Raw genomic sequence first — 12,483 nt, forward strand, 5'->3', positions numbered from 1 at the left:
CTATCTAAGGATGGTACTATAGAACGCCACCTCAAGGTAGGCCTAGTGGCGCCATCTCTTGGTCAGGCCGGAAACTTATCAATCCACCCTCGTATTATTATCAGGATGGTAATGACCAATCAAATGAAGATAATAATCACATTACGTGAAATTGGAAATTGGGGAATCTCAGAAAAAAACTGAAAATATCAGGGATTTTTTTTCAAGTCAAGGAATTTTTCCGAAAGCGTGATTAATTTTTTCTAGTTGTAATTTTATTTTGAATAACAAGATTTTTCATTTGCAATAGTAGATTTATATTACTGTATTAAATTTTTTCTTTGGTTTGATATTAATTTTTAAACTTAAAATTTAATTATTATCATTTTTGTGTAACTTGGTCGTTTTCAGTTAAAAATTCGTTCTATAATGGTATAAAATTAATCTTCTCGTTTGAGCAATCATCTTTTAGCTTGAGAATTCAGCAGTTTGTTTGTAATTTTGTCTCTTTTTTATTAAAAATTAAGATTTTCTTTGAAGATTCATAATTAGATTCGAAAATTCATCGTTCTTGTTGAAAATTCGTTTCTTGTTTGGCTGATAATTAATTTTTATGACTGAAAATGTAACTATTTCAGTTGAAACTTGAACTATTTTGTTGACATTTTTTTTATATGTATTTTTTAAAAACTGAAAATGTAACTATTTCATTTGAATATTCCATAATTTTAGTTGAAAATTTTTCTCTATGTTTGCACATCAATTTTCGAGCTAAAAATTTAACTATTCAATTTTCGGTAAAGAAATGATCTATTTCATTTGTAATTGAGTGTTTTTTTTTATAGAAATTAATCTTCTTGCTTGAAAATTCATCTTTTTGGTTGACAAATTCAATAATTTTAGATAAAGATTAAACCTATCGTAATATAAGTTTCATTTATAAAAAAAATGAAACTTCATAAATGAATATTCATTATTTTAGTTGAAAATTCGTCTTTTTGATAGAAAATTACGGGTCCGCGGTCTAAAGCTGTAAACTGACCATCTTCCATTTTCGAAAATCCGTACAAAAAAAACGAATAGGAATTTCGCCGTTTCGTTTGCGGGATATTAACTGCATATAAAAAATGTTCCAGAATATACAAAAAAAGCCATTTTGAAAAAAAAGTCAGTTAACAGGTTTCGACCGCGAACCACTCTTCAAATAATCTTTTTTGGTTGAAAATTCAACTATTTAGTTAAAAATTTCTCTTTTTAGTTTAAAATTCATGTATTTTGTGAAAAAATCGTTGTTTTCTTGGTAGTAAATTAATCTTCTTGTTTAAAAATTAAACCTTGGTGTTCGAAAATTAATCTTTTTGATTGAAAATTAAAATATTCTTATTAAATACTAATAGTTTTAGCTGGAAATTAATTTTTTAGTAACTTTTGTCAAAAAATCAGTTTCTTGTTTTTAAATTAATCTGTTCCAGATGAATATTTATTATTTTGCCTAAAAATTCATCACTTTGGTTTAAAACATGTTTGTTTTTTTGTGTGGAAAATTATTTTTAAACTGAAAATTGAACTGTTCCATTATTTGTTGAAAACTGATATTTTTCAGCTCAAAATTCAACTATTTGGTGGAGATTTTATATATTTTGTTGAAAAATCGTATTTTTGATTGAAAATGCAACTCTTTGGTTAAAGATTCATATATATTTTTAAAAATTCAATTATTTTACTTGTAAAGTTCGGAATTTGAAACGGTTTAAATTGAATTTAGTATATTACTGTACAAAATTATACCTGGAAAAAAACCTGGAATTTTCAGGGAATTTTTTTCAGAATTTCAGTAGACACTTTGGATTTGTATTTTCAGAATTAAAACTGGGATTTAGAAAAAAGGATTTTAAAAAATCCGATCCAAGTCAAAGTCACAATTCAAATGTTCCTGCTTTCAAATTTTAGGGGAAAAAAAGAATACTTAAATGAGTTTTTAGATTAGAAGTAGTACTTCGCAGAGGAAATATTTCTGAATTATAATATACATTTTTTTTACATTTTTCGCTGGGAATTTAATTTTTTTTCTTGAAATTTCAACTACTTGCGTTTCATGCAAATATTCCATTTTTATTAGTTCAAATTTCGTTGTTTTTTAAATGAAAATTCAACTATTTCGTTAAAAATTGATATTTTTTATTAAAAAATCAAACCTTTTTTTATTTAAAAATTAAATCTTTTTTTAATTGCATGTGATTTGTGAAAATATTTTCTTTTTTGTAGAAAATTAATCTTCTTGGTTGAAAATTCATCATTTTGGTAGGTATTTTTTGGAATAAAAATGTAACCGTTCCATTTTGGGTGAAAAATTAATCTTCTATAGGTCAAAATATAACAATTTGGATGTAAATTTATCTTTTCAAACTGAAAATTCATCTATTTCGTTAAAAATTTACGTATTTTTTTAAAAAATCGATTTTTTTCGTAGAAAATTTACTTGTTTGGTGGAAAATTTTTCTTTTTTCTTTAAAAGTTCATCTCCTTGTTTAGAAATTTTTCTTTTCGTTTGAAAATTCAAGTATACCAGTTAAATATTGATCATCTTAGTTGAAAATTCATATTTTAGGTTAAAAAGAAATTTACTTGCTTGAAAAATAAACTCTTCTGCGGATAATTAATTTTTGTTTATGAAGATTTTTAATTTTCATTATAAACTCAGTTCTTTAGTGGAAAAACCAGCTATTTGTTGGAAAACTTCTTTTTATGAAAAGGAGTTTTTTTACAGAAAATTGAACTATTTTTCTGAAAAGCTGATTTTTCTGGTTAAGAAGTGATTTTTAACGAAAAATTCAACTATTCTATTTTTTATTGAAAATTTTATCTTTTTTAATGAAAATTTGACTGTTTGGTTGAAAATTATTACTCTTGATTAAAAAACTAAACTATTTTTTTTTTAATTCATGCAATTTGTGGAAAATTCATATTTTTTGGAGGTGTAAAATTCAACTATTGAAGATAGATGAAGATTCATCATTTTAGTTGAAAATTTATCAGTTTGGTGGAAAGTTAATTTTTTTACTAAAAATTTCATCGTCCCATTTGGGGGTAAAAAATTGACCTTTTCTAGTTTAAAATGTAACAATTTGGATATAAATTTGACTTTTCTAATTAAAAATTCACGTATTTTTGTGAAAAGTCGAGTTTTTTCGTAGAAAATTGACTTTTTTGGTAAAGAAACTTTTCAGGTTAGAAACAAACTTACTTGGTTGAAAAATCATTTTTTTTATTAAAGATTCATCATTTAAATAAAAATTCATTCCTTGGACTGAAAAATGATTTATTTAACTGAAAACTTGTTTTTTCTTTAGATGAAAAGGAATTTGTTTTACTGAAAAATTCAACTATTCTATTTTTGGTTGAAATTTTATCTTCTTAAATGAAGTTAAAGATTTAACATTTTTGATAAAAATTCATCAGTTTCATTGAAAGTTAATTTTTTCAACTGAAAATTTAAACGGTCCTCTTTTTTTGTGGAAAATAACTTTTTTTTGTAGAAAATGATTTTCATTAAAGTTAATCTCGTTGATTAAAAATTCTTTTTGGTTAAAATGTCAAGTATTTTAGTTCAATATTAATTATTTAAGTTAAAAATTCATATATAGAAAAAGAATTTTACTGTTTTGAAAAATAATCTCTTTTTTGAAAATTAATTTTTATTTATGCAAGATCCATCATTTTAATTATTCTTTTCTTTGGTTAAGAAATAAGCTATTTTATTGAAAATTTGTTTCTTTTTTAATTAATAATCATTTTTTTATTAAGCTCAAAATAAAAATACTATTACAGCTAAATATTCTATCATTTTAATTAAAAATTAATTTTTTTGGCTAAACATTAATTTTTTGACTGTAAAGTTAATTATTCAATTCTTGGTTGAAAAATGATCTTTTTTAGTTTTACCAGTTTTACTAAAAATGTAGCTATTCCATTTTCTGTTGGAAATCCTTTTTTTAGTTCAAAAATTTAACTGCTTGATTGAATATTTATCTTCTTTAATTGAAAATTCAAGTAATTCGTTCAAAATTGATGCATTTTTTGGTAGAAAATTAATCTTTCTGTTTGAAAAGTAATTTTTTTGTTTGCAAATTGATCTAATTACTTAAAAATTAATCTTTTTATTCAAAATTTCCAGTTAAAGATTTATAATTTTATTATTTTAAATAATTTATTTCGCAATGTCTTGCTCTCTTGTGTTAAAGAATGTTTATAATGAACCTTATGATTTAAAATAAATGTTTTGCGTTTAGCGACAAATATGAATATGCTACTTTCAGTTGACCAGAAAAATTTAAATGCTTCACCGGGAAAAACCGGGAATTGGAAATCGTCTGCCGAATCGCCACCCTAAATACACATTGCTTAAATCTTATGACTGATTTTTATTACAAAAAACCTTGCAGCTAGGCATATCTATGAAAAAGGATCCTTCTTTCGAATTTTCTAGTAGCTTGTACTTGAGCTTGTGCTTGTGCTTGAGCTAGTAGTAGTGGGTAGAGCACCCAACCGGCAATCGGAAGACCTGTGGTTCGATTACCAGCGGAGCGAAGGAGAGGGATCTTTTTTCACAGACAAAATTCAATATTTAAATAATAGAATAATTATTTTAATAGGGGAATGCCATATTGGCAGATTGCGCAACAGTGTCCTATGAATGGAGCTGTTGATGAAGCTATGGTTTGTGGATGGACCTACTCTATGCAACAACAGAATCCCTATACTGAGAGCACTAATCCATTTTCTCTAGATGTTGCTCACTATCTGCGAAGAACGCTCAGGTTCCGAGTACCTTTAGTTCAACCTCAAGATGTAAGTAAACCGATGAAAAAATAACTTGGTTCTAAACTAAATTAGAAATGTGCAGTCGTTTCTTCGAATTTTTTAACTCTCAAATTTCATACATGGTAAAAATCATGGTAAAGTGCATCGTGGGTGTTTAATACCCAAGCGTATTTAATCATGTATTGTTTAGCCCCTATTGAATATTTTGTCAGAATAAAATTATGCAATATAGTTTAAAGTATCTTTTATGAGGTAGTGTGATTTTTTAGCTATTTATTTTAAGTTTGTTAAAAAAATTATTGAAAAAATGGGGTTTTTACTTAAAAATTCATAACTCACGGAATTTTAATTATTTTAACCTAAAAATTTATGAATATACTCTTGAAATAGTGTAATTTCATAAAAAAAATTGCAACTGCTTGACGCAGTATACTTTACTCACAGTTAGTGTCTCCAGCTAAAGCTAGATGGCGACACTTACTCAATTTTTCCGAATTCAGTATGGTTTAGAAGAATTTGAAAATTTTTCGGGGTGTCAGACACCCACAATGCATTTTAAGGGTTTTAAGGGGTTTTTTAGTTGAAGGTTCAACTTTTTGGTTGAAAATTAGTTTTTATATGTAGAAATTAAATCTTCTTGGTTGAAAATTTATCTTTTTTGTTTCAAAATGCAATTTTTATGTTGAAATATCATCGATAACATGCTCTGTTGAGACCTAATATTTTTTCGTTGAAAAGACCATTTTTTTACATAAATTAGAACTGTCTTGTAAAAAAAATGTTTTTTTTGAAGGATTCATAATATTATAGTTTAAAATTCGAGTATGTGCTTTTGAATGAACTTTTATGATAAAAATTCTACTTTTTTCTAGAAAATTAACCTTTTTGCCTTAAAAACTCAACAATTTGAATATTAAACTTTTTGGTATAATAATCATATTTTTGTGTTGGAAACTCAACTTTTTTTAAGACAATTTTTGTTTTTGGCTTTAAAATTAAATAATTTTGTTAAATATGCATGTACTTTGTTCCAAATTCGTCTTTTTTGGTAGAAAATTAATATTCTGAGTTGAAAATTCGTATTTTTTGGTAAAAATTTAAAAAGTTTGTTAAAAATTCATTTTTTAGATAAAGTTTTATCTCTTTGGTTAAAAAATCAACTATTTTTATGAAAATTCGGTCGAAAAGTCGATTTTTCAACTTAAAATATTGGCATCAAAATTCAATAGTTTGATTAAAAATTAAACTTTTTGGTTAAAAAGTCATATTTTACGTTGTAAATTCAACTTTTTTGTAGAACATTCATCTTTTTGGCTTTAAATTAAAATAATGTTGTTGAAAATTCTACTTATTGATTAAAAATTTAGCAATTTAGTTAATTTTTTGTTGTTCCAAGTTCTATTCTTTATCAGAGTTTTTATGGGAAAATCGATCTATTCCATTTTTGGTTGAAACTTTATCCTGTGTATAAGTTGAAAAAATCATATTTTGAGATAATTATTAAAAAATCGGGTTGAAAAGCAAATTATTTTATTGAAAAGTCGTATTTTTTGTTACAAAATTTAATCATTTGATTGAAAATTTAACGATTTCTCAGAAAATTGATATATTTTGTGAAAAATTAATTTTTTGGGTGGAAAATTATTCTTGTTTGTTGAACGTTTAACTTTTTTATTTAGAATTCAACTATTTTATACAAAAATCGATCATCCTGGTTGAAATTGATATTTTTTGTTAAAAATTCATCTTTTTTATTTAAAAGTCCAATGTTTTGTAAAACATTCGACTTTTTGGCTGAAAAACTTTACTGTTTTCTTAAAAATTTAGTCTCATGGTACAAAATTTAAAAAGTTTATTGAATTTTGATCTTTTTTGTTTGAAAATTTGACCATTTGATTTTAAATGTTTTGGTGTACGCTAAAAATTTAAATCTTTGGTGGGAAATTCAACTAATCTTTTAAAAATCTAATTATTTTTTGAAAATTTAGTTATTTTGTTCCATTCACAATTTAAAAATTAATTCATCTTATTTTATTAATTTTCAGTTTATATTTTTTTCGCTTACATAATTTTTTTAACAAAAATGGATTAGTTTTATTTTTATTTGAGAGCTTTAATTTTAAATTAATAAAATATATATTTTGTCCAAAAAAGTTTAATTTTGTATAAGGTTTTTATCGAATTTTCGACAAAACGGATGAAATTTCAACCCCAGAATATACAATTTCCACAGAAAAATACATATTTTCAAATATCCGTTAAATTTTCAACAAAATTGCTACACTTTCAGTAAAAAAAAAAATTATTTTTTTGCCATACTACAACAAATTTTTAACAAGATACATAAATTTTCATACAAGAAGTTAAATTTTCAATCAAGAAGATTAACTTTCTAGCAAGAAGGATGAATTTTCAACCAATAAAATAAATTTGAAACTTAATTTTTTTAACAGTGGACGTGATGTGTGTCAAAATCTTATTAGAATAATTTTTTAAATATTTTTTTATATCTAACATTTTTTAACAAAATAGTGAAATTTTTAAACAAAAAATATAATTTTTTAACATAAAACGCAGTAGTTAAATTTTCATTCAGGAAAATGAATTCTCTAATAGAAAACAGGAATTTTCAGGGAAAACAGATTAATTTTGTACCGAATTTCTGAATATTCAAGAAAAAAGTGCGAAGTTTTCTAAAAAAGATTTACATTTTTAACAAATAAAATTTTCTACTTTTTAATCAAAAATCATTGGATATATTTCAAGTAAGATAATACATTTTTTCGAAAAATGTGATTTTTTGCTCACGCGTCTAAAAGAAGATTTGCAATCAAAATCTATTGTGTTAGTCTTTTTTGTCTAACATTGCTATTATTAATAAAAATTGATTACATTTCCAAGGTTATTTATAATTTTCAAATAAATTACTTCTTTTTTCTTGACTTCATTAAAAATTCGAAGAAACGGCTGGACACCTCTGAACTAAATGTAAAAATAATCGCAAAAATGTTATTTTTTAATGAAAGGACGACTGAAAAGTACTGAAAAATAAAATTACTGACACTGTAGAATTCCTAACAGAAAATTGCCGAATTATAAAATATATGAACTAGAAAATACCCGAATTATGGGATTGAAGAATTGTAACAATTACCGTTTTTTAAAATTATTATTTATTTATTAAAAATGCAATGATCAAGTGCTTTTAACAAAGAAAAATTATTTTTAATGTTTAAAGTTTCCGAAATTATTGTTTGAATTTAAAATAACAATAACTGAAAAAAAAATTTTTTTATCATTGGTATTTTGAATTCTAAGAATAATCATGTTATAAACTTTGAATATTACAATATTGTTTGCATACAAATATTTGATCATTGAGTCTTTATCAATAAATGATATTTATACAAAAAAATTAGTTGTTTTGATTCGGGAATTTTCCAATTTCGGAATATTATATTTATCGGCAATTCTTTTAATTATGAATTTTCAAATTGGTTAATATTATAAACTGCTTGGGAATTTTATTATTGAGGAATTTTCCAATTCGGTAATATTATAATATTTACAAGAATTTTATTATTCGGGGATTTTCAAATTCAGTAACTTTATAATCTGTCGGTAATTTTTACGTGCGTTGATATTATAAAATGTTCAGGAATTTTATTATTCGGGAGTTCTAATTTCGAAATTTTGTATTTTTCGAAATTTTGTATTATTCGGAAATTTTATTAATCGGGTGTTTTCACATCCGGGAATTTTCGAATTCCGTAATATTATGAATTGTTGAGGAATTTCATTATTCGTGAATTTTCAAATTTAGGAATTCTTTATTATTCAGAATTTTATTCATTGGAAATTTTCATAATCGGTAATATTATAAACTGTTTGGTAATCTTATTATTCGGAAATTTTCAATTCGGTAATATTATAACATTTTTAGGAATTTTATTATTCGGGAATTTTCCAATTTTTGAGTTGTTTTATTCGGGAATTTTATTATTTGGGGATTTTCAGATTCGGTAATTGTATAATCTGTCGGTAATTTTTAAATTCGGTATTATTATAAAATGTTCAGGAGTTTTATTATTCGGGAGCTTTCAAATTTTAGAATTTCGCATTATGCGGGAATTTTCAAATTCGGTAATATTATGAACTGTTCAGGAATTTTATTATTCGGAATTTTATTAATTGGAAATTTTCATAATCGGTAATAATTAATGTAAACTGGTTGGGAATTTTATCATTCGGAAATTTTCCAATACGAGAATATTGTAACATGTTTAGAAATTTTATTATTCGGGAATTTTTCAATTTCGGAATTTTGTATTATTTGAGAATTTTATTATTCGGGAATTTTCAAATTCGGTAATTTTATAATGTGTCGGTAATTTTTAAATTCGGTGATATTATAAACTGTTCAGGAATTTTATTACTCGGTAGTTTTCTAATTACGGAATTTTGTATTCGGAATATTATTAATTTGGAATTTTCAAATTCGTTAATATTAAAAACTATTATAACATGTTTAGGAACTTTATTATACGGGAATTTTCCAATTTCGGAATTTTTTTTTATTCAAGAATTTTATTATTCGGGAATTTTCAGATTCGGTAATTTTATAATCTGTCGCTCATTTTTAAATTCAGGAATTCTATTAATTGGAATTTTTCATAATCGGTAATAATGTAAACTGTTTGGGAATTTTATTATTTGGAATTTTTCCAATTTCGGAATTGTGTATTAATCGAAATTTTATTAATTGATAATTTACAAAATCGGTAATATTATAAATTGTTTGGGAATTTTTTAAATCGGAAATATTATCAAATGTTAAGGAATTTTCCAATTTCGGAATTTTGTATTATTCGGGAATTTCATTATTCGGGAACTTTCAAATTCAGTAATTTTATAATGTGTCGGTAGTTTCTAAATTCGGTAATATTATGAACTGTTCAGGAATTTTATTACTCTAGAGTTTTCTAATTTCGGTAATTTTATTGAACGGGAATTTTTTTAATTCGTTGATATTCTGAATTGTTCAGGAATTTCATTATTCGTGAATTTTCCAATTTCGGAATTTTGTATTATTCGGAATTTTATTAATTGGTAATTTTAAAAATCGGTAATATTATAAACTGTTTGGGAATTGTATTATTCGGGAATTTTCCAAATTGGTAATATTATAAAATGTTTAGGAATTTTATTATTCGGGAACTTTCAAATTAGTTAATTTTCAACTTCAGTAATTTTATAATGCATTGGTATTTTTTAAATTCGTCAATATTTTAGACTGTTCAGGAATTTTATTATTCGTGAATTTTCCAATTTCGGAATTTTGTATTATTCGGAATTTTATTAATTGGTAATATTCAAACTCAGTAATATTATAAACTGTTTGGGAATTATATATCATTCGGGATTTTTCCAAATCGGTAATATTATAAAATGTTTAGGGATTTTATTATTCGGCAATTTTCCAATTTCGGAATTTTGTACTATTCGGGAATTTTATTACTCACGAGTTTTCTAATTACGGGAATTTTATTTAACGGGAATTTTATTTAAAGTTAATATTCTAAACTGTTTAGGAATTTTATTATTCGGGAATTTTCTTATTTCGGTATTTTGTATTATTCGGGATTTTTCAAATTAGGTTATTTTCAAATTCAGTAATTTTATAATGTATTGGTATTTTTTAAATTCGTCAATATTTTAAACTGTTCAGGAATTTTATTATTCGTGAATTTTCCAATTTCGGAATTTTGTATTATTCGGAGTTTTATTAATTGGTAATTTTCGAAATGGGCTATATTATAAACTGTTTGGGAACTTTAATATTCGGGAATTTTCCAAGTCGGAAATATTGTCAAATGTTTAGGAATTTTATTATTTGGGAATTTTCCAATTTCGGTATTTTGTATTATTCAGAATTTTATTAATTGGTATTTTTCGAAATCGGTAATATTATAAACTGCTTTAGAACTTTAGTATTCTGGAATTTTTCCAATCGGGAATATTATAAAATGTTTAGAAATTTTATTATTCGGGAATTTTCCAATTTCGGTATTTTGTATTATTCGGGGACTTTCAAATGAAGTCATTTTCAAATTCAGTAATTTGATAATGTATCAGTATTTTTTAAATTCGGTAATATTATAAACTGTCCAGGAACTTTATTGTTCGCGAATTTTCTAATTTCGGAATTTTATAATATTCGGAATTTTTTTAATTGGGAATTTTTAAAATGTGTAATATTATGAACTCTTTGGGAATATTATTATTCGGGAATTTTTCAGTTTCCTAATTGTATATTATTTGGGCATTTTATTATTCTGGAAGTTTCAATTTCGGTAATTTTCAAATTCCGTACTTTTATAATGTGTCGGTATTTTTAAATTCAATAGTAATATAAATTGTTCAGAATTTTATTACTCGGGATTTTTCGAATTTCGGAAGTTTTTTAATTCGTCAATATTTTAAACTGATCAGGAATTTTCCAATTTCGGAATTTTGTGTTCGGAATTTTATTAATTCGTAATTTAAAACATCGGTAATATTATAAACTGTTTGGGAATTGTATTATTCGGGATTTTTCCAAATCGGTAATATTATAAAATGTTGAGGGATCTTATTATTCGGCAATTTTCCAATTTCGGAATTTTGTATTATTCGGGAACTTTCAAATCAGGTCATTTTCAAATTCAGTATTTTTATAATATATTGGTATGTTTTAAATTCGTCAATATTTTAAACTGTTCAGGAATTTTATTATTCGTGAATATTCCAATTTCGGAATTTTGTATTATTCGGAATTTTTTAAATTGGGAATTTAAAAAATCGGTAATATTATGAACTGTTTGGGAATTTTATTATTCGGGAATTTTTCTGTTTCGGAATTTTATATTATTTGGGATTTTTATGTTTCGGGAAATTTCAATTTCAGTAATTTTCAAATTCCGTTTTTTTATAATGTGTCGGTAGTTTTTAAATTAAGTAGAAATATAAATTGTTAAGGAATGTTATTATTTGTGAATTTTCCAATTTCGGAATTTTATATTATTTGGAATTTTATTAATTGATAATTTTCCAAGTCGGTAATATTATAAAATGTTTAGGAATTTTATTATTCGGCAATTTTCCAATTTCGGAATTTTGTATTATTCGGGAATTTTATTACTCGCGAGTTTTCTAATTTCGGGAATTTTATTTAACGTGAATTTTAAAATTCGGTAATATTATAAAATGTTTAGGAATTTTATCATTCGGCAATTTTCCAATTTCGGAAGTTTGTATTATTCGGGAACTTTCAAATTAGGTCATTTTCAAATTCAGTAATTTTATAATGTATTGGTATTTTTTAAATTCGTCAATATTTTAGACTGTTCAGGAATTTTATTATTCGTGAATTTTTTTATTTAGGAGTCTTTTAATTTCGGGAGATTTATTAATTGGGAATTTTCAAATTCGTTGACATTACAAACTGTTCAGGAATTGTATTATTCCTGAATTTTCTAATTTCGGAATTTTATATTGTTCGGAATTTTTTAATTGAGAATTTTTTAAATCGGTAATATTATGAACTGTTTGGGGATTTTAATATTCGGAAATTTTTCAGTTTCGAAATTTTATATTATTTGGGAATTTTATTATTCGGGAAGTTTCAATTTCGGTAATTTTGAA

General features: G+C 24.3%; 1 protein-coding gene across 4 annotated transcripts in view; it reads left to right on the forward strand.

Moving 5' to 3' along the window:
- Nucleotides 1-12,483, forward strand: part of LOC117176938 (myelin regulatory factor-like protein) — a 277,814-nt gene that overhangs the window by 232,094 nt on the left and 33,237 nt on the right. For all 4 annotated transcript variants that reach the window (XR_004467639.1, XM_033367340.1, XM_033367341.1 and 1 more), the window contains one exon: nucleotides 4,632-4,827. Coding sequence is in view for 3 of the 4 variants with exons in the window: in XM_033367340.1 (XP_033223231.1) it covers nucleotides 4,632-4,827 (196 nt within the window). In the remaining variant the exon portion in view is untranslated. The remainder of the gene's footprint in view (nucleotides 1-4,631; nucleotides 4,828-12,483) is intronic.

The sequence above is a fragment of the Belonocnema kinseyi genome, chromosome 7 (assembly GCF_010883055.1).
Source record: "Belonocnema kinseyi isolate 2016_QV_RU_SX_M_011 chromosome 7, B_treatae_v1, whole genome shotgun sequence".
In the NCBI taxonomy this organism is placed as follows: Eukaryota; Metazoa; Arthropoda; class Insecta; order Hymenoptera; family Cynipidae; genus Belonocnema; species Belonocnema kinseyi.